The 22,927-nt window shown below is 36.3% G+C and overlaps 2 protein-coding genes across 12 annotated transcripts in view; both read left to right on the top strand.

Moving 5' to 3' along the window:
• The window catches only part of si:ch211-285f17.1 (sickle tail protein homolog), a 176,234-nt gene extending 160,877 nt beyond the window's left edge, over positions 1–15,357 (top strand). For 8 of the 10 annotated variants that reach the window (XM_067378546.1, XM_067378545.1, XM_067378543.1 and 5 more), the window contains 11 exons: positions 1,759–1,895; positions 2,388–2,535; positions 4,191–4,626; positions 6,130–6,343; positions 6,421–6,716; positions 7,512–7,664; positions 8,352–8,456; positions 9,799–9,873; positions 10,199–11,827; positions 12,366–12,503; positions 13,422–15,357. In XM_067378546.1, coding sequence (XP_067234647.1) covers positions 1,759–1,895; positions 2,388–2,535; positions 4,191–4,626; positions 6,130–6,343; positions 6,421–6,716; positions 7,512–7,664; positions 8,352–8,456; positions 9,799–9,873; positions 10,199–11,827; positions 12,366–12,503; positions 13,422–13,913 — 3,823 coding nt within the window. In that variant the 3' untranslated portion in view covers positions 13,914–15,357. The remainder of the gene's footprint in view (positions 1–1,758; positions 1,896–2,387; positions 2,536–4,190; positions 4,627–6,129; positions 6,344–6,420; positions 6,717–7,511; positions 7,665–8,351; positions 8,457–9,798; positions 9,874–10,198; positions 11,828–12,365; positions 12,504–13,421) is intronic. The other 2 variants (XM_067378553.1, XM_067378544.1) reach the window with 2 other exon arrangements.
• Positions 15,358–19,485: 4,128 nt separating this feature from the next.
• On the top strand, positions 19,486–21,418 carry LOC137014290 (uracil nucleotide/cysteinyl leukotriene receptor-like). 2 transcript variants are annotated; one of them, XM_067378540.1, is made up of 2 exons: positions 19,486–19,532; positions 19,926–21,418. In XM_067378540.1, the coding sequence occupies exon 2, from the start codon at positions 19,953–19,955 to the stop codon at positions 20,889–20,891; it is 939 nt and encodes a 312-aa protein (XP_067234641.1). In that variant the 5' UTR covers positions 19,486–19,532; positions 19,926–19,952; the 3' UTR covers positions 20,892–21,418. The 2 variants fall into 2 exon arrangements, with proteins under 2 accessions (XP_067234641.1, XP_067234640.1); XM_067378539.1 differs by having other exon boundaries at positions 19,487–19,532; positions 19,923–21,418.
• The last annotated feature ends 1,509 nt before the right edge of the window (positions 21,419–22,927 follow it).

The following is a 22,927-nucleotide window of genomic DNA, read 5'->3' as shown; positions in this document are numbered from 1 at the left end:
GAAAGTTATAAAAATGAACTTCTTATTACTGTGATAGTAATATGAATTAATAAATTAAATAAATGAATTAATAATATTTAACTATATTTTAGCAATTCATCAGGTTTACCAGGTTAATAGAAACCTGTAAAATAATATAAACCACTGGTTCTCAACCTAAAATGATTTAAATTAAGTTATATTAAAATATCACACTTAATTTAAAGGGTTAGTTCACCCAAAAATTCTGTCAATAATTACTCACCCTCATGTCATTTCACACCCGTAAGACATTCACTCATATTCAAAACACACATTAAGATATTTTTGATGAAATCCGAGAGGTATATCTGACTCTTCCATTGACAGCAATATAACCACCACTTTCAAGGTCCAGAAAAGTACTAAAGACATCGTTAGAAATAGTCGACGTGACTGCAGTTGTTAAACCTTAATTTTATGAAGCAACGAGAATACTTTTTGTGCGCAAAAGCAAAACAAAAATAACGTCTTTATTTAACAGTTTGAACTGTTGTCATACACAGTTGATGTAGTGAACGCAGTGCAGGCTTCCGTGTTACGTCTAAACGGCGGTTTATTATTGGCAGACGCTGTTCACATGAGCAGCACGATGTATGCATGTGATGCTGACGCAGGAGCCGGCCAATAATGAGTCGGCATTCTGATGTAGAACCTGGAAGCGCTGAACGTAAACAGCGTATGAGAATGACACAGAAGAGAAGATATTGTTGAAAGTCGTTATTTTTATTTTGTTTTTGCGCACAGAAAGTATTCTCATCATAACATTAAGGTTGAACCACTGAAGTCACGTTGACTGTTTTAACAATGTCTTTAGTACCTTTCTGGACCCTGAAAGTGGTGATTATATTGATGAGTTATATACCTCTTGGGTTTCATCAAAAATATCTTAATTTTTATGTTCCGAAGATGAATGAAGGACTTGGAAAGACATGAGGGTAAATAATTAATGACAGAATTTTAATTTTTGGGTGAACTAACCCTTTAAATTCTAAAAAACACATAAAATCAAGATCTTTTTTTCTACTTTGACGCCCTCAAACACTGCAGTTGTACTTGAGGCCTGGAAGAGTTCGGTTAGGAAGTTAGGTTTGCTAAGGAAAATTCAGATGCAATGGGCATTTAGTTTTCCGATACACACTGTAAGCAGTAGACCAATCGCAACAGACTGGACCATTTGACCAATCGGATGAGAGAAGGTTCTCGGAAAAGAGGACAGGATCCTGTATTGAACTATTTCAGACACTGTGAGAAAAGGGGTGATGCTGCAATGTATATTATGAGCAAAATTTGTGGGGGGGGGTTTACCTTGGATACATGTAAACCTATTGTAGCAAACCTCCAAAACAAAATTATGAACATTTAAAATAGCATAATAGGGGCACTTTAATAAAACATTTGAAAACGAGCAGTATCCTTTGAATAATGTGTTGCATAACTGAGAAACACTTGTTATAAACATGTATAGGTGTAACATAAGCATATCATAGTGGCCATAATGTAATAATTCTCAATAAATTGCCCTCAAATACATAAATTCCTCCTCCCATAGCAAAATTTAAGACACTGTCAGGAGGATAAAGTAACATCTGCACTGCCCTCTGGTGTCACAACAGTTACATTTCATATATTCACTGGATAACTTGAACATGAATTTATGTGGATGGAATGGCTCATCAGTGAAAATATGAGCATATTTGTGTTATTTGTGTCATAACTGTCTCGTATGTTTGTGGTTAGGGATCTGGAGCAGTATGTGGAGGCTCTGAGGACTGACTCCAGCCCTGCCGTGTCTCAGAGAGCCGTGACGCTGAAGGAGGTAGAGGAGGGAGCTGTCAGCCTGAGGAAAGTGGGCGAGAACCTGGCTGGACTGAAAGGTACAATAAAAACTACTCACTGAAAGAGCTTAGGCAAACTATTTTGTATCATAATTGGTGGAAACTGGTAGTAAGTGAGCTGCTTTCTTGTTGTTCAAGATGTTTCAGTGACTTCCTTAGTTACAGGAAGTTGAATATGCTCTGTTGTTAGACCTGCCCGCACATGTTAAAGTAATGCAACTTGCAGAAACTGTGGGCCAGCTGTGTCCCTGGAGGAGTGAATTGTGAGAGATCCACTGCGATAAAGATCACAGCTTTGTAGGTAACAGATACAACAAGACTTGGCCTGTGACGCAGTTTGTCACTTTCTTACAGTACTACAATGGCATCTTTGTACAGAATAAACTCACCTTTCACACCTCCAGGGAACAACCTCCCACTTAACTACGTTTCATAAACAGTCATGCAAAAACAGATTTAAATGTCAGGGAGTTTTCCTAACTGAAGATGATTCTCAGAACAATAGCAAAGCATCTTTTTTTTTTCTTGCAGGAGAGTTTCCAGCCCTTCAGGCCCACATGCGAGCAGTGCTCAGGGTGGAGGTGGAGGCCGTAAAGTTCCTCAAAGAAGAGCCCCACAAACTCGACAGCATGCTGAAGAGAGTCCGAACCCTCACGGACACACTCGGAAACCTTCGCAGGTACAAACAGAGAGAGTCAGAGATTGAGACAGGCATTTCATTTGCAAATAAAAAAGATTGCGGTTTATAAAAGACTTTATGACAAACTTTATGGACCTACTGTATACACTTTCTAATCCCAGCCGGGAATCTGTACCGTCGGAACTTTATGGAATTGCATATGCAGTTTCTGTTCTGCATCTCTCATTCATATTGTAATCATGTTTGAGCAGAGACTCTGTATAGGTTTAGACAGAGGAGAGATCTGGAGCATCTGCTACTAGTCTCTTCCTTTCTCTTCCATGTCAAACCCGATCAGACTCAAGCCTATTGCTGTTTTATGAATATGAAAATGTAATGAATATTACCAGCACTCTAGAAAATTGTGTTTTATTTTAAAGCCGCTGTGTGTAATTGCAAAACTAAACAGCTTTTTACATGTTCTAATGAAAATGTGTGTGAAAATATTACCGGCTACAAAGCTAGGGTGCTGACGGTTGTTGCCACAGTGTTGGTATGTGGTTGCTAGGGTGTTGATAGGTGGTTGCTAAGTTGTTCTCGGTGGTTTTTAACTGACCTCTTTTAACTGGTTCAAAAGACCTCTTTCAGTAATAGTCACTGGGATTTTTTCACCCCTTTTGTCATCTGCAGAGCAAAAATCAGACAAAAGCTCCATTGCTTAAAGTCATTAAAATTAAACTACATTGACACATTTTGCTTTTTATTTTTTCGTTTTTACATTTTCTTTTTATTATTCTGTTTTTATTTACCTTTTGTCCTTCTCTTTTTCCCTTTCTTTTTTCTTTTTTAATATTTATTTTATTTTATTACATTATGACTTTCTTTTTCTTGTTTTTTTTTCTTTGTAATTTTTATTTTATTAATTTTAATTTAATTAAATTGTTATGACTTTTTTCTTTACCTCTTTTTTCCCTTTCATTTTTCTTTTTAACATTTCTTTTATTAATTTTATTTAAATTAAATACATTGTGATTTCCTTTTTATTACATTTTATTCAATTTAATTTAATTAAATTACTTTTTTTACCTTTTCTTTACCTTTTGTCCTTCTCTTTTTTCCCTTTCTTTTTTAATTTATAAAAACATTTATTTTATTAATTTTATTTAAATTAAATTACATTGTGATTTCCTTTTTATTTAATTTTATTAATTTTAATGAAATGAAAGTTTAAGACTTTTTCTCCTTTTCTTTACCTTTTTTTTTAAATATTTCTATTTTACATTTATTTCTAATCCTATTTACATTTTTTAATGGTAAATGTATGTTTATTTTATATTATATTTTATTTGTAAAATGTATATAATAATATATTTTATTTTCAAATACAAGAAACCTAATATAGGACTCATAATATTCATGTCTGTAAATGTGCAGGACAAGTTACAGGTTTGATCAAACCTCAATAGGATTATCAGATAATCTGTCTTCCATTGTTTGTTCAAACATAGTATTGAACCAATGTTGAGCAATTGACCCCATATAGCCATCTGAGGAAATCAGCTGTGATTTCAATTCTTCAAAAAATGCACATTGCAGCCTCATAAATATTAAGAAATCATAAAAAATAAGTTTGTGATTTTAAATTTGACTAGATTTTAGTTTATTCTGAATGTTTTTCTCATTGATTTCTGTTTCAATAATTATTTGTTCTCTAGGTGTGCCACAGATAGTCTGCTGAATCCCTCTGACCCTGTTCCCTCAACCCCAGCCTCTGAAAAAGCAGAATCGGCCATCGTTGAATCCTTTGAGCCTGCCTCGGTCATACCTCAGAGCTCCATAGTGAGATCAGAGGTTATGTCGTCAAGCCCTATGGTGATCCACCATGCCCAGGCCTCTCCTGTAGCCTCACAACAATCCCTGAAATCAACAGCACCTTCACCCATTCCCCCTGCAGCACAGAGACGAGAGTCTACACCTTCACCTACCAAACAGCTCAAAAAAACTTCACTTGAGCAGACACAAATACCAAATACCAGCAGTAATGGAGTCTCTGCTAATGACATTCATAGTAAAGGTCCTTCTCCAAACTTGTTAATTGAGGAGATCCAAGCAAGCCACAGCAAGAACATGAACAGGGCTGTGTCAATAGAGGTGAGTATTGTGCATTCAGTCACATCACGTTTATTTATATAGTTTTTTATACAATATATCGCTTTAAAGCAAGCAGCTTCATTTTTACTACAAATCAGCTCTCCAGGGTGTTCATGTTTTACTTGAGTCTGACCTCACCAAAACGAACAGAAGAAATTAGAAGGTTTCCACGTCAAAAAAGGCGGAGCTTACTTTTAAAAGTTATGAATTACAATATTCTGTTTCTCCCTAAAAAAGTAACTAATTGCATTTCTTAGTTACTTTTTCATGAAAAGTAATGTGTTACATTACTTTTGTGTTACTTTTTCTCACGTAGGCTGGGCTTGCTTGTTTGTTTTTTAATAACAACAAAAAAAGTTCTATTTTTGGCAAATGTTAAGGCCCTTTTCACACCAAAAGTGAAATGAATAAACCTCAGGCTGAAGGAAATGCATATTTACGCCTGTACAGTATAGGGCGCTGCTCAAACCAACCTTTCAGCTGTGCCGCCATTATGGATTAAAGAAGAATAGAATCAATGTTACCAATTTAGCAATTTTGTCACTAGATTTAGTGACTTCCCCGTCCCTTTTGAGACATTTCTCAAATATTTAGGGACAAATCTTCTTGGACAAACCTTATCTAGATTCTTATTTTGCCCAGTGATCTATATTCATATTTTTATAGATCAATGAATTTGCCATTATGATGTCATCTAGTGACATTTAGCTACCAGTTTTAGCTACTTTCAATTGAAAGCAGTTGGCAACACTGAATAGGATACAGGAGAAGGAAGTTAAACACTCTTATTACTAAATCTAATCTAAAGTAATTTTCGCTTAATAGTATGGTTGAATTAGATCATTGAAGGTCAGCAGTTAAGACATTGGTTAATAAAGTGAGATTAAATACATAAAGTATATTTGTGTAATTTAATATAGTTAATTATTACGGATTTGCATAAAATTCTGAGCTTGCATTTCACTGTTTTTATTCATTTTGAGGAATACTAAATACTCACTTTCATGCAAGTGAGATAAGTAAATGCATGTTCACATTTAGTCTAGAACTACAATAACCATCATGTTTACACAGCACAAACAATGCCTGTTTATTATTTCTCTGCAATTTATCTCTCTCAACATGGGGACAGGAGAGCTGTCAGTCAATAAATGTGAAAAACGTAACTTGCTTTACTTATTTGAAAAAGTAACTTAGATATTTTGTTGTAAATCGAAAAAGTAATGCGTTACTTTACCATTTACTTGAAAAAGTAATCTGATTAGGTAAGTTACTTGTAATGCGTTACCCCCAACTCTGCTACTACGTAATCTCCAAGGGCCAATGGTAGTTTACAAGCCAGAGTAAACTTTTCTGGAAAGTTTGCTTTGACAAGCTTTTTCGAACTTCCGAAAACTTGCCAAATTTTGTTTGGAAATTACGTCACACCAGTTAGTATATTGTGGCCTTTGGTTGAAAATGTGCATTCTCTTGTTTACTTACTGTTTTGTTTGGTATCTTCAGGCTGCAGAGAAAGGATGGGAGGAGAAGAGGCAGAACATTGGTCATTATGATGGGCAGGAGTTTGAACGGATGCTCCAGGAAGCAGAAGCCAACATGCTGAGAGGAATACCAAACCTAGAGGTGCCCAGCAAACTTGAGGGCTCTCCTGCTCCTCCTGCCTCCCTGGAGGAGGTGATAGAAAAAAATGAACCTACAGCAGCCCCAACAGAACAAAGTAAGAGCCCTTAAAACATGTCAGTGCTCTTGAGACTACTATTTGGCGATGTTTATGCTTATTTTTTCTTTTTGCAGATGACAATCAGCCAAACTCTGAGAAACCTACTAAGACTGCTCCAGAGAAACCTCCCAAACCTCTAGAGAAGGCAGTTAAGTCAGCCTTGGAGAGACCTATTAAGCCCAGCCTATCCATCAAATCCAACCTAGAAAGACAGAATAAGACTCAGGAAAAAGTTAAGCTTCAGACCACAGAGAAAGCCAACAAGTCCCCTCCTCCACCCCCACCTCGACGAAACTACACCACCAACACTGGGATGACCACCACCCGCTCTGGAGAAGTCATTTACACCAGCAGGAAGGAGTCTGTTACGGTATAAATTTATTTGTAGGACAGACTTTGACTTGAGTCCAAATAATAAAATTAAATATAATTATAAAAATAATTATTAATATAAAATAAAATATTATAATATATAAATAAAATTGAATTAAATAAAATGTTAATTATTAGAGATGCACTGATGTATCGGATGATTTTTTATCAATTTACAACCATCGCATTTTGGCTATAGCATGCTAAAGGTGATATAACAAGCCAATTGTTTATTAATTAACTGTGTGAAGACACTGAGCTGTATAATATCTGTTGCATAATCCAAGATTAATCCATAATCTAATATTCCTGCTGTGCTGCTATCTGCATTTTAATGGTAATCAAACAACAAAAGACAAAAAAAATCACTCACTACTCTTGACTAAATAACTTTTGTAACTTTGGTAAGGATTAATATGTATAGGGGCCTATGATTTTCACAACATGGAAAACGCGGACAGGATCACGGGAATCCAGTCATAAAAATGGAATTTACTGTAGGCTACAACACGGAATGTCACAGAATTTGTCAAAGTTTTGATGAATAAATAAAAAGTAGGTCAGTACACTTAAATCAAATTGTAATAAAGACTAGTGTCTGTGAATATTAAGCCACAAAAAGACTATTTAAATATGAATCCTGCATGTTCTGCGTGTCTGTGTTTCATTTACCTCACACACTGAAGCACACGTGATGCTCGCAGTGTTTTTCAGCCCCAAAAAATCCTATCGTTGCATCCTTATTAATTATATTTTAAAAAATATTAATATAATTTGTTGAAATACTCTGTAGGAGGGTGAAGAGGAGTCCAACAGTACAGCGTCTCAGTCTGAACCAAAAACACCTCCAGAGGCGAAGCGCAAACCCATTACTCCTCCGCCCATCGCTGCCTCGGCCATCACTGAGGAAGAGGATGAGGGAGACAAAATTATGGCAGAGCTACAGGTGAGATACACGCAGAAACTCAAACATACATACACATGCACTCTAATACAGACCTATAGCAAGCATAACATAATGTTCTTAATATATGTATGTGTGCTCACTGACTAATTATAAGTGTTTTGATTTTAAAATGTCTTGGGTGTGAAGTTGCTTGGTGTGGGTGTTAAGATGCTTTGGTGTGTGCCCTGTGGCTTATTCGGTGGCAGTTTCATTTCCCTGCACTGGATTAGTTTCTGTTCCCCACAATTCTGTAGATAAACATTTGTAAATTCTAAAAAAATATTCAAAAATACTCTTATACACCATTGTTTGCAGTTTTACCATCAAAGATCGAATTATTTCCTTTTTATCTTTTAAATTAGTAGACATACATTTTTAAATAGAATAGAACATGCATGGTAATGTAATAAGAATATATGTAAAACAAATGTAATTATATTTGATAAAAAAAATTTAAAAATATATATTTCAATTGTCTAATTAAAAATATTTTATTATTTAAGCATCGCTCAAATAAATATATATCATCTCTAGATGGCAAAATATCAAAAGGCAGATAATAATTTGATAAAACTCACTGTAGATCATTTCTGTTACATTATACAGTAATCTTGAGCAGGTTTGCCCAATTTAATGATGGGCAGATTCTTATCTTTAATCCCCTTCCTCACAAATTCTTCTTCTCAGGTTTTCCAGAAGTGCTCTGTTAAGGAGGTAGGGCTCAAGGGTTTGGTAGAGCCACAGATCAGAGAGCTAAGACCTGGGGTCTTACTGCCCCTTAAAGATAAGAAGGTAAAGGATATGATGTCCTTTAGTAGACCCTCCAACTGCCTGCCTGTACCAGCCGCTTGTCCCTGATGGCTGTCCTTTACAATGCTTGTTTGGCTTTCTTACCCTTTGCTAACTTCCTCTGTACACTCTTGGGATGGGTATCTGCCACCAAAAATGTTCTCACTGTTCTTTGAGTTTAAATTCTGTTTCTTTCCTTTTATTTCTACTGAACTCATGACCTGTGCTGATTGTAGTGATGTAGTTTGAGCCAAAGGGGGAAACCGATATGATTGGCTTTGTGTGCTCTGAGTCATCCAATCAATAAACTAGATTTTCGACACTCTGCTGTCAAAAGGGTGTTGTGTGTGTGTTTTCTTTTTTTACATTCATTGTAATGAAAAGTACGTGATCTCAGTTGGATACAAATCAATTTCCAAAAGCTTTATTACCTAAAGTTACATGATTTTCAAACATTTATTATTTACATTGTACACTTACAGCTTGAGTTATCTAACCAGGTGTAGCATTAACAAATTTTCCTAGCTAAAGTGTCATTTAGCAGATTTATGGGAAATTAGCAGGACCTACTTTAATGTGGCCATCTAATTTTCTCTTTAGAAAGGGTCCAAACCATATGCATCAGTAGAATGTAGCTTAGACTTGGTTTAGTCATGAGGATTTTAGAGGATACTTTCAGCTAGCAGTCTGGAGTTCAGAATTTGTTCTTTGATCTTCTCACTTTGCTGCATGCCTGCTACTATATAAGCCTCCTTACTTATTTGATGGATTTTCAGTCTCGCCTTTTCTCTCTTCACCTTAGTTGCACCTCTTCACTCAACATTTTCACATTATTTTCTCACTACTGGTGAAATATTACAGAAAAACAACCTTTTGATCTGAAAAGTGTATTTAGCCAAATAAAGTTTTGGAAAAAGTTGGAAACAGTGTTGGTACATGCATTGCAACTCTTAAGTTTTCATTGTTTCGTAAATTTTACATGTAATTTTGGGCTGTTTATTCAGAATAGTTTGCAGATGCCTTAGGTATAGCTCCAAATTATGATCTGTTATTAAATTATGAATCAAATTAATTACATATTTTATATGTATATGTCTAACATTAATAGAGAGAAGAGAAATGGTCTGTATTTCCAGCTATAACATATTATTGGCATCATTATGGTTAGAAATTTGGTTGATTTGATTTTATGACTATTCTTAAAATAAACATTTTGATATGGTAGAATGTATGATCCAAGAATATGTTACGTCAAAAGCAGCCTAAAGGTCTTCAGTGGTCTTAGAGTAGTTTGTAGACTGAGATTTGTTCTTTGTGAGATGATGTTGTTCCCCACAAATCACAGAATACAGAAAACCAAGACGACAAGAATCCTGACACAGACGAGAATGGCAACAATACAATTCGTCAGAGTCCTGGGGTGAGCGGCAATGTTTCTTATCATAATGACATAATTATCATAGGCTTATTAAGAAATTTATAAGATGTTATGATAGTATGAGCTCTGAAAAAAAGTCTTAGTGACAACCAGTCATTAAATAATTGAGACCCCCTATCAGCAATATAGTTATTAGCTCCCCTATCAGGTTACTCCAAAGTGTGTGTCCCTGCAATAGTGTTCTGTAAAACCTCATAAAGACCTGGTAATGGCCAAACCAATTGTAGAGTACATAATTAATTCCAGATAGGATTCATAACAAACTTAACTAATGGAATTTTTTTTTTCTGACCTTTGACCTTTTAAGGTCATCTACTATGTCACAGCTCAGATCTCCAAGGGGACTTCATCAGCGTCAGAGGAATCAACAGAACGTAGAGATGCATCACAGTCTCCCCCATCACAGGTGTCACATGTCAATGCTTCTGACCAATCCCAAAGCCAGCTGCAGGTATCCACTAACAAATTTGGTGCCCTCAAAAGTAGCGGCCCAGCCAGCTCTTCTAGCTCTCTGCATCAAAATCAGCTGTCTCGTTCAGCCTCTTTGAAGTCAAATCCACCCTCTCCATTGGAAGAACTTCCAGGTAGCCCAACCCAAGGGAAAGTTCATGTGGTCAAAGCTGCTCAAGTGCAGGTTAGCATAGAGGAGAGGGTAGAGTCTCCAACATCAATTTGCTCACCAGTCTCCTTTGGAGACACTGAACACAGTGTTTCTAAAGCAATTCATGTTGGGCCAGATTTAGCAAATCAGAAGCTTCTGTTTGGTTCATCCAAGGCGAAGGAAAGGAAATTTGAGGAAATTGAGGAAAATGATGAGGCCTTTCTCAGTCCTGATCTGCCAGGAGAAGAGCCACCTCCACCTCCTCCTGATAACTTTGCCTTCATGATCACTAATACCAAGGTACAAGCCCTCTCCACTGGAGAGTACCATCAGCTTGTCAATGCTAAGAAAGGTAGTGTGCAGACGGTAACTGTTGGCAACAAACGACCGAGTGCTTCCGACAGTGGCTCAGCATCACGAGTGGATGCCAATACCAATGGCCCCCCTGGTGCTCACAAAAAGCCAGTTATCATCATCTTTGATGAGCCAATGGACATCCGCTCAGCTTACAAACGTCTCTCTACCGTCTTTGAATGTGAGGAAGAGCTAGAGCGGATGCTTGCAGAAGAAAGAATAGATGAGGAGAGTGAGGAAACCGAGGAAGAAGAATGGACTAGAGGAGTGCAGGTCAAACAGAATGGAGATGGTAGAGATTCTGGAAATGTTACTGGTTCAAATTCTTCTGCAGATGTCACAGATGGTAAAGTCATTAACTCTTTATCATCCTCATCTTTATCTGAGGGAGGGGCATTAGTAGATGTAGAGAGTGATGCAAAGCAAGATGGAAAGAAGAAGTTCAAGTTTAAGTTCCCCAAGAAACAGTTTGCAGCATTAACACAAGCCATTCGCGCTGGAAGTAAAACGGGCAAAAAGACTTTGCAGGTTGTTGTCTATGAGGATGAGGAAGAATCAGACGGAACAGTCAGACAACACAAAGAGACCAAGAGGTTTGAAATTGCTTGCTCCAAAACAGAGTCCTCAAAATCAAATAAACAGGAACCTAATGGACGAACTGACGAGATTCGTAAGAGTACCTACAAAACCCTTGACAGTCTAGAGCAAACAATAAAGCAGCTTGAAAGCACAATTTGCGAAATGGGGCCGAAGTCTTCGGAAGACCCAGAAAGCTTGGTGAACCCTGAAACTCAGGACAACAAAGTTGGAGAGAGTTCAGGGCACTCAGAGAAAGGACTTTCTCCCAAAACCTTTGTTCCTAGGTCGACTTCTGCCAGTAAAGTTCCTGGTCTCCGAAAAAAGACCAAACCACAGCTCCTTCCTCGACCTGCCATCATACCAACTACAGGGGTCTCAGTCACACCAGTTCCAACTCAACAGGTCTCTCTCTAGCTCCTACTACCTTAAGAAAGACTATGGATCTTTCCCTCTCCTCTTGCTCACAACAGTTCCACCCTATCCAGTGACTTCTACAGATCCTTAGCCTCTCCTGTGGTGGAGGCTACCAACTCTGGGATCTGAACTTTTTAACACCTTCACATATTTTTATAAATATGGTGTGTTTATTTCTGGCGTGGCGTTTCATGGATAGACATTTGTGTGTTTACTGGTGCTCTAATCTTGGGTTAAGGTAGCCAAAAACTTTCACAGTCTTAGAACCACAGTCTCACATTGTTTCTGGTTCTTTTTTGTGGGTTCTAAGGCAGTCTTCAAAGAAACTTGGTATTGGTATTCTGGGCTGGTTTGCATGCCTCCTTCTTTTCTGGTATACATTCTCTACAGTGTCTACAGATGTGTTGTGCAAGCTTTGTCTTGCTGTGATTTAGTTTAAACCCCCCTGAAATATGGCTCTCATTTTTTGTTTCTTTCTTTTTATACCTTTTCTTTTCTGTTTGGTTTAAATCTTATTTTTTTGCAGAATGCCAGCGTGGTCTCACCTACTAGTCGGATGCCGGTGCCTGTTTCTGCCAAGGCGCGGCAGCAACCGGGCACCTCTGACAAAGAGAGGGCAACAAAACCGCAAAAGCTACAGGACTCTCAGAGGCAGTTCCGCCAGGTAGTCTTATCATAGGACCACTTGTCCAGTTAGAAAGATAGACACACCTAGGCATAGACTCGAGAGGAAAGTTAGTTTTGCAGGGCATACATTGAGAGGGAAAGAAACTAACAAAGAACCTGATGAGACCAAGCAAACTGTTCTTTGGTGAAAGGCCCAGTGCCGAAAGCTGTCTTTGAACTGTTGACGTTTTCTTCTGCTACATTTTTTGAATGGCTGTGACCGAAGGCAACTGACTGTTACCTCATAATATCATCAAATGCTTCTGCATGTTTGCTTTGCTTGTGGCTTTGGTGCTGTAGAAAACACTACAGCCATTGCTTATCTAACACTGTTGGATGCTTAGACTAGGGATTCTTTAACTAAAAACCACTGACATCTAACCCCTACACACTCCAATGCCTGTGACAATTACCTTGCAAGTCAGGATGCTTCTCTACTTAACCCATTTTTGGACCCTTTACCTGTTTACCTGTCTGAGGAATCCCCAAACCCTGGCCCCACTGCCCAGGGTCCACAGATCCACTTTGTCCCCATTATCCTATGGATACCTTTCCAATTGTACCTCCTCTATTTCTCCTGGAGCCTCCTATGGTCTTGAGTACTGGTTGGTCGCACTTACACTGCGCATTACTCACTCTAAAACTCACAATCCTACCATCTATCATCTTCCCTCTCCTTTCCATTTTACAGTCTATTTTAAGTGATATTTTTTGTATTCTCACCCTGTAGACAGATAGTGTGGTGTGTATGGCTTTAGTACTTTCATTTATAAATGTAGCTTCTGTGTCTTTGATAATCTGTCATGATTAACTGTAGATCCCAGTAGTATGATTTTAAACATGCTTAGAAATTTTACGTATCCTAATCAAGATCCTTTTTTTGACAATCAGTGTGTTTTGGCATCTTTGTTCGCAGGCTAATGGAAGTGCTAAAAGATCTGGAGGAGATCCCAAATCCACTTCTCCTACTGTGCCTGCTTCTAAAATTCCTGCTTTTTCCTCTAGTACGGGAAAAGGCTTGTCCCAGTCAGATTCTACTAATATTGTTAATTCTTCTCCTTTATCTTCCTCCCTTCCCACTAGCAAATCTTCTATCCCTCCTCCTCGATCCAATTCCACCCCCTCATCTCATATCCCCTCCCTTTCTAATGGTTCTTTGAAATTTGCCCCTCCCACTCACAGCACTAAAGGCCTCTCTATTCCCATGCAGACACAAAATGGTCGACCTTCCACCTCTTCTTCCTCTTCCTGTTCCCACTCCCCTTTGTCCCCGACTATGTTGAGTCAGAGTGCGAAGAGTATCCGTACCATTCACACACCCAGCTTCACCAGCTACAGTCGACCGCACAATGGGAGTGCCGGTAAATCAGCTATCCCAACAGTAACTGTCGCTAAGGATGCTGCGTAAATTGCTTTGCTGCTTTGCAACCATTTGTTTATCTCTTAATGAGGTGGAGTCACTCCTGATTTACTTCGATTCACTTTTTAAGTTGTTTTTGTGATTTTATTTGTTTGAACAGATAATATTGTTACATCAGAGTGAAATTTGTTTTGGTATGACTTTGGCTATTGCATGTTATTATTTTCTCTGTTCAGTTGAATGGCCAGCCTCCATCATTCAGTGTTTTAAACTTGAATCTCTGCAAATCATAGACGTATAAAAAGATAAACTGTTTTATTTTAAAAAGTAAAAAGTTTCATTGCAGAGAGCAGGCTCTTGATCAAAGATTTTACAGAGCACTTCATTTGAAAAGAATATTTATTTTTCATACAAGTTGAAGAGAGGCTAATAAGTATTAAAGTTAACAAAGTAAAAAGTATGTAAACAATGTTTTGGCTAAATGATTGTAGATGATTGCATATGCATTTTTTAATAAACTGACAGACATTGGTTGTAGCCACAAGTGAAAAAGTACTGTAAGTATACTAACCATTTACACAAATTGTCAAACATTGTCTGTTTTTTTTTTTTTTTTTTTTTTTTTTTTCTTTCTTACATGCACTGCCACTGTCTTTAAGATTTATTGTTATAAATTGACAACAGTTTTGCAATGAACAGTTGTCTGTCTATTCAGTAGTTGTGCCTGTTTGCCAAAGTTTGTAATTCACTTCCTTACAAATGACTATATATACTGTGTTAGACACTATGTACATTTAGGATAGGTTATATCTGGCTTAACCTACCTATGTCAAAAAATTCTTGATTTAGGCCATGCAGTCTATGGCTCTTAAATTAATGAGTACTGATATCTAAATGTAAACTAAAAATTGTAGTGATTGATAAAATCGCTCTCTACTTCACATGTATATACTGTAACATCTCTATTTCAGAGATTGTCTTTAGTTTTGTTAACATATTGTACCAAAGTTTATTTCTATGCATGCCTATACAAAATTGTAGAGAGAGAGAATGTAATAGAAGAAAATCATGCTTGCACAGATTTTGTAAATAAATATGTTTTCTTTGGTTTTGTATAGCTTTAATTGCAGAAGCAATCTGTGTAAAAGTGTAGGTATTAAAACAAAGTTCTGCATGCTTGTCGTTTACATGGCCTCTCGGCTATGGTTTCTCCACTTCAACACTGCAAGTCCTTCTATTAAACATTTTGGCAGATATTTCAGGTGACTTGTGTTTTTTATCACATATATTGTCTTTTACACCTTTACACTTTGATATAGCAACAGCATTATAATGACATTCTTGTAAAGTACTTGTGTTGTGAACTGTACCGGTCAAAACATTTAAGACACTTTACTGAATTTATGTAATTTGTGTAGAGCTAAGGTATTTACTTGAAGAATCTAAAATATAAAGTTTTAAGTTTTGATTTGATTTGTTTTAAATTCCCCCTGTGGTGAAAATAAAGTTTTTAATGTTGTTTATATGTCCATGTGGTGTTTTTAATATGCTTTAAGACAAACCATGAGCAAATTTATAAGTCTATCATTGCTGAGTATTTTCTATTAATGATCAATTAACGTCACACACCTGTAGGTCATAGATAGGTGCATAGGAAAAAAAGACTGGTTTAGTCAAAAACGAAAAAAAAAAAACCAAAGAAAATCCCGCACACTATCAGTTTGCAAAACCGTAAAAATCGCTGGTGTTTCTGACGTCACGAACTACCTTGTAACCAATCATGTCAACGTGCCGGCGGGCTTTTGCATATCATTAATGACCACTCAGAAGCAGGAGAGTCTCAAGACTCAGAGAATATTTTTCTGTTGATATAAAAAAAAATGGGGTAGTATAGCGGATGTATGATGTATATTACGATGTTATAATGAACTATATGCCTTTCTCCACTGATGGAGCCTTTGTAAGGATACTGATTGTTAGAAGTCAGCTGTCTGACCCACGAACGGTGGTTCGTGTAACATTAGCAACACATTATTATATTAGCTGTTTAATAATGTGGTGAAGCAAACGGCTTATCATATTAATTACTGTTACGTGTCTGGCATTGTAAAAAGCGATACCATTGTGCAGCGTTTACCTCACTAAGTAGAGTAAAAGTTGACAAATCTCTTGAGCTTGTGTGTGAGTGGAGGCATGGCTAATTAACATATTCATAGACCCGCGTATAATAAATGAGGCAAGGGTGTAGAGTTATATTCTAGCTAGACATGAACAATTTTTTTTTTCACAGGAAAATTTAAATGTGTCATTTTGGTGAGTTTTAAGGGATAAAATTATTGACTACAGGGGGACTTTAATATTGTTAAAAATCCCTTCTTCCATTTGGGGGCCGCTCCACCGAATGGGTAACATTTGCTTGTTGAAACTTTAAAATTAAACTTTATTTTTTATATTTTTCAACACTCAATCTAATACTACAGATATGTAACTATTCAAAATTTGTATTGGTCAATCTCAGGCAACTTTATTTAATTTTTTACAAGGTTTCAAAGCAGAATATGGATGCATGTTTTCTCAGTCCTGTTACCAAAACTCATGTACCGCTTAAAAAGCATGTTTAGAAGCATGTCAATTAATTCCTTTGTATTCACTTCAAGAAAGTATTTATTTTAAAGAAATGGTTGGGTATTTATTTAAATAATTGATATTTGTGACAAAAAAATCACTTTATATTAAGGCAAGGTGTATTTTAATAAAAACCGCAAAACATTTTTTTTTATTTAAAAGAAGACAGAATCCTCAAGTATATCATTTTTTAATAATTTAATTTATTTAACAATTGTAGAAATGATGGACCAAACAAAACTGATAAAAACAGTGGTTTAACTTTATTTTTTAGAAAAATATATACATTTAGTAACAGGAATGAGCACTTTGTAACAGGACTGAACACTAGGTAACAGGAATGTCCATATGTGTGTGTGCATGTGTGCGAGAAAGAGAGTGTACATGGCCGTGTGTGCATATGTGTGAGTGAGATTTCTATGTTGAAGGGATGTGCTATGTGCTAGTAGTAGTTCACAGTGAAGGAAAGACAAAAAGGGGGGAAAAGAAAGGGTTGTGGGTGCGTTTCACTCCTTCTCTTGCAGCATGCCATGAATGGGTGTTTCTGGCAACTGCATAGTATGGTTTCTCTCCATCTTCTACAAAAGATATGAAACACAAAGACAAAAAGATTAAGTCACTTCGTGGTGGACTGGCTCCCTGCAAGTATGACATTCACACTGTAAACATTAATCCTAAAAGTCTACAATTTAAGTAATTTCAATTGTAAAACGTATGATACAGGTGAAGAGTATTACATCAACTAATGTTCACATTATTAAATCAACAAAACAGAGGACTCTACTCACTCCTGTTACTCTTAACTCACTCCTGTTATTTTTTCATATGAGTAACAGGACTGAAAGTAACAGGATTGAGGTTTTAAACGAGTAGTTCACTTTCAAATTAAAATTTCCTAATAATTTACTCACCCCCATGTCGTCCAAGATGTCCATGTCCTTCTTTCTTCAGTCGAAAAGAAATTAAGGTTTTTGATGAAAACATTCCAGGATTATTCTCCATATAGTGGACTTCAATGGAGCCCAAACGGTTGAAGGTCAAAATCGGTGTCTGGACCGATCTTAATGGGATTGCTGGTAAAACATTTTACATGAACAAGTGGGATGGTGTGGCCCCAAACGTTTTTTTCTCCATATAGTGGTTTTCAATTGAGCCCAAACAGATGAAGGTAAAAATTACAGTTTAAATGCAGCTTCAAAGCATTTTACATGATCCCAGATGAGAAATAAGGGTCTTATCTAGAGAAACCATCGCTCATTTTATAAAAAAAAAAAAAAAAAAAAAAAAAAAATAATAATATATATATATAATATATATATATATATATATATATATATATATACATTTTAACCATAAATGCTAATCTTGAACTAGCTCTCTTCTTCTTCTTCTCTATTAGAATTCCGGCAGTGTAGTTGCTGCTAAGTGTATTACTGCCCTCTACAGGTCAAAGTTTGAACTAGTTGTATTGCATATTGTATAGGACAATTTAGTTAAAAAAATTATTTCAAACTAATTCAAAGCCTGTTCAAGATGAGCATTTATGGTTAAAACGTATAAACGTACTCATTTTCTTTTTAGAAAATGAGCGATGGTTTCTCTAGATAAGACCCTTATTTCTCGTCTGGGATCATGTAGAGCCCTTTGAAGCTGCACTGAAACTGTAATTTTGACCTTCAACCGTTTGGTCTCAATTGAAGTCCACTATATGGAGAAAAATCCTGGAATGTTTTCATCAAAAACCTTGATTTATTTTCAACTAAAGAAAGAAAGACATGGACATCTTGGATGACATGGGGGTGAGTAAATTATCAGGAAATTTTAATTTGAAAGTGAACTAATCCTTTAAGCAAACAATAATCAAATACATGACATATGGCCACATGGCGTACATGCTAATAGCATGTGGACACTAAGCAAATACTAGTGACCTAAAGTTAATATTTTTTTAAATATACAAATAACATCTAAGAAACAATTTAGGTAAGAGGACAGTACGTTGAGATTGACCTTCTCGGTCATAGTTACAATTTCAGCAAATATATAGAAATTAAAATGAGAGTACTTACTTTTAGTTTTCTCATGGCCTGCATAAGATCCAGATGATGCAACTTCCTGTTGAAAATGTGTTATGTGGCATGTTCCAAGTTTTTTAGAAGGGGCAATGTGTGAGGGTAACAGGACTGAATGAAAACCTGGACACGACTGAAATGATTATATTATGGATTTCTCATGAAATTTCTTTTTGTTTAGCATAGATGGTATATGGATTAACACAACAATGCAAAAAAAAAAAAAAGATTTCTGAAAGCTTTTCATGATTATATTTCATGATAAAGTTTAGGTTTAGATAGCGGGGACATGTAACAAATGCTATTTTTTAGTGTTCTAAGCAGTTTTTAATAATGTTTTAAATTATATATTTAAAATTTGCAATTAGAGTCATGTTCAGGACATTTTGCTTAATAATAAAATGTATTTTAGAGTTAATTTTCATGCATATTTATACATACAATGTCCTGGGGACAGGAATGTTACCCATTCGGTGGAAAGGCTCTTGTGCTAATTTATAGTTCCAATTACTTTACTGCTATACTAAAATGTTTAGTAGTAGCGTACATACTCTTGTCCAAACTTTTGGTCAGTATTTCATAAATAACCAGCTTTCTTACAAAATCTTTTATAACCTAATAAGCCATAGTCTAAGTGTATTTACACACAAATAAATTTAACTTTACTGTAAATTTGAACTATATATTCCAGGTTTGTTTTATGAAGTGCAAGTTATGAAGTTGTAATCATCACATACAGCAGGTAAAGAGACCAGTAGAGGGTGATGTGTGTTAATGGGGATTTTGTAGAAGGGCTGATGCTGCATCAGATGAGTTCACGTGTCTGTGCGTGTCATTTTTGTGTGATGCCTCCAACGTGAAGTCAAAGAAACAGATATGAGCACAGACAACAGTCAGCTGCGTTGGTTAACAGCCAAATGAGGCGTTAATCATTATGTGCTGTCTGCTGGGGAAGTCTCCAAACCTTCTTGTAAGTACATCATTGGTGACATTTATTTATTTATTAATTTACTTTTATTTTTTGTATTGATTTTAGCATTTACCCTAGTGAATATTGGTTTGACTTGAAGTTTAGTGTTATTTCCAATATGTATGTATACTTAAAAATGCCTTGAAATATTGTTCTCTCTTGCTATTTATGCTGTTTTAAATAATAATGATGCATTTTATCATAGACAAGTTATATATCATATAAATAGATCATTTAAAAGAAATATGAAATGTTTCAATGAAATGTTCTTAGAGATGTTTTAAAAACAAATTACACACATTGCATCACTTTCTGCAATTCTTGAGAAAATTATATTGCTAAAACCTGTCTGTCTGATACTTTTTCTGACTATTGCTGTTCTCCAAACAGCAGATCAGTCTCAAAGTTTAGACCTGCAAGATGTCGAATCAATCTGTGGAGGGGATTTACCTCAGCTCTCACATGGAGAACATCCTGTTCTCAGCCTTCTACATTGTCATCTTCATCCTCTCAGTCCCGAGCAATGCCTTGGCACTTTGGGTGTTCTACCACAACACCAACAACTCCCCTTCCAAAGTGTTTCTGAAGCACCTGGCTATAGCGGACATGTCTTACGTCTTGGTGCTCCCCATGCGAGTGATCTACCACATGTCAGACGGTCACTGGCCTCTTGGTGAAGGGGCTTGTCGTGTGGTGGGTTTTCTGTTCTTTGTCAATCTCTACTGCAGTGTGTACTTTATAACCTGCATCAGCGTAGACCGTCTGGTGGCTTGCGTCTTACCACACAGAGCTCCGAAACTGAGAAAGGCCAAGTATGCCAAAGTGGTCTGTGCGATCCTGTGGGTCATGGTGACCATTTCCATGATGCCAGTCCTGTTCTCCAAAAAACAAGTGACTCAATGGCAGAATGTCACAGTGTGCAAACAGCTGTACATAGAGAAGTCCTCTAATCCCACCGGCGCTGTGGTGTCCACTGCTGTTGCATTCATGATACCTCTGGTCACCCTGAGTGTTTCTTACATTCTCATTTTTTTCAAAATCAAACAAATGACTTTTCAAGAAAGAATGCCTGCTCAGCGCAAGGCAATGAGAATGATCGTACTTACAGTGCTTAACTTCTTGATTGCATTTGTGCCCTATCATATCCACCGATTTGTCTTTATCATACAGCTTGATGACATGTCGAGGTCAGAATCCGAAAGACAAACGCTGCATTTGGGAAATCGAATCACCTCAGCTTTAACATGCATGAGTGGCGTGCTGGATCCTGTCATGTACTTCTTTCTGGCTAGAAATTACCAAGCAACCCTGCTGCAGTTCTGTGGTAGAAACGCCAAGGAGGAGCAATCCACCGCTTGATCAGATGAGAAAGCCTATGATATCTTGTCAGCTGTTAACTACCAGGCATAATGAAGCTCGGTATCTGTAAAACAAATGTTTAAAGTTAAAATACTAGAAGTGGAAAAAGTATGGCTAACAATTGATGATCACGACCACATTCATTTAGAAACTCAATCACGATGTGCAGTATGAGTCATCAAGTGAGAAACTACCATTTGCAGAATACAAGATGACAATATCTCATATGACATACATATGACAATGTCATGGTTATCTTTTTTTATTTACCTTTTTTCATGTATCAATATTTAAAGTATCATATATCATTTTTGTATAGGCCCTTATACTTTTAGATGTTCAGATCTGAATAAAATATTTTCAAAATCTCATCTTCTAATGTCTTTGCAAACACAGTGTTTGTTTCTTTGAGGTCATTATTATTAGTATTATTTCATTTGAATTTTAAAATTTTTATTTTAATTGCATTACATGGTTGATTGTTCCATGTACATTTTGACCATTTCATTTCCAATTTGGAAAAGAATAGCAGGAAAGTAAAAGATGGCTTTTTTATGCGTTTGTTTAAAAAATTACAGCTCAGTATGAAGTGCCACTTTTTGGTACAGCACTGCCAATGTGTTACACTTTAATAAAACATTCTCACAAAATATGTGTAAACCACAAACAAATAAGAGGTTATTCCTTTATTTCTATTATTAAAACGTACACTGATAACATTAATGTTTTTGTTTGGTTGTTTAAAATGCAGGTCACAAAGTTATAAAATAAAACTTAGCCTACCTGAATTGTGCATATTTAGCAGTAGGATAGTGACAGAACTTTTTCGGATAAATTAGCGAGCTTTTGCCATTGGATATTTAGAAACTTAGAAACGTATGGTTTTATAATAATATAGCTGCTTCAAAAGTAATGTTTTAGCTATGACTGTATGTATTTTTTTTGTTATAAAGAATGTGAAAATCTCTTCAAGTAAATTTAGTTAACCACAGACCTCATTTTACTTATAAGCTGTTATTTCCATAGGAAATTGCACAGAGAGCCACATAACGTACAGAATGTCACAACACTCAAATCGAAACCGACCCTGCATCACAATGTGCATCCTATCCATCCTAAATAGTATACTATTTAGTATACATATATTTAGTATACATTTATACATTTATATATATATATATATATATATATATATATATATATATATATATAGTATATTTAAATATACATATGTATTTAGTATACATATATGTTAAATTTGAATAAGTGTCCCAAAGCATGGCATGTTGAAAAGAGCATGCAAAAAGTCCCCGGATGGTCTACTATGGTGTGGATTCGAGTGCACTGGCTAATACTGCCTACAAACCATTGCGCTATTTTTATTTCATCCATAAGACTTATGAATAAAAAAGTGCAAACTTTTTTATGCATTATGACAATTTATTCAAAGATATGATTTAAAGCAGAACTCAGTAAGATTTGCGAAGCTCCCCCTACAGGTTCCTTCAGTGAATCACACTGTCGTAAATACTCCAAGCGCAGCTCTAGACTACAACGACTACAACGCTCACCAGCGCAGTAGTTTTGCAAATACAGTACAAGGAATCTCGATGGAGATTGTCGAAATTGTCTTATAAAGTCATAATATTATATATATATATATATATTGTTTTTGAATTACCATAAAGCATTTTATCACTCTCGCATGAACGTGAACATGAGGCGAGATTGTGTTGGGTCAGCGCAGCTCAACTTGCAAGTGCTGTTTTCTGGTGTAGACGTGCCAGAGAGGGGTTAGTGCACGCCTCAAACACATCACTACAAGTCAATTAACCATCGTAAGGACTTAGAAAACTATTTATGAAGGTAAAAAAGTTCCTCGTATGCTGCGCCGTCCTCCAGGATGAGTGGAAGGGGGGGTTTGGCGAGAGCAGAAGGGTGGTAAGGTTTGAGGAATGAGACGTGGAAAGTGGAGTGAATATGGTACCCTTGTGGCAGCTGGAGTTGGTAAGTGACTGGGTTGACCTGCTTGATGA

Source organism: Chanodichthys erythropterus, chromosome 23, assembly GCF_024489055.1.
Source record: "Chanodichthys erythropterus isolate Z2021 chromosome 23, ASM2448905v1, whole genome shotgun sequence".
NCBI lineage: Eukaryota > Metazoa > Chordata > Actinopteri > Cypriniformes > Xenocyprididae > Chanodichthys > Chanodichthys erythropterus.
Note: the sequence above shows the minus strand (reverse complement) of the source record. Positions and strands in the feature narration are given on the sequence as shown.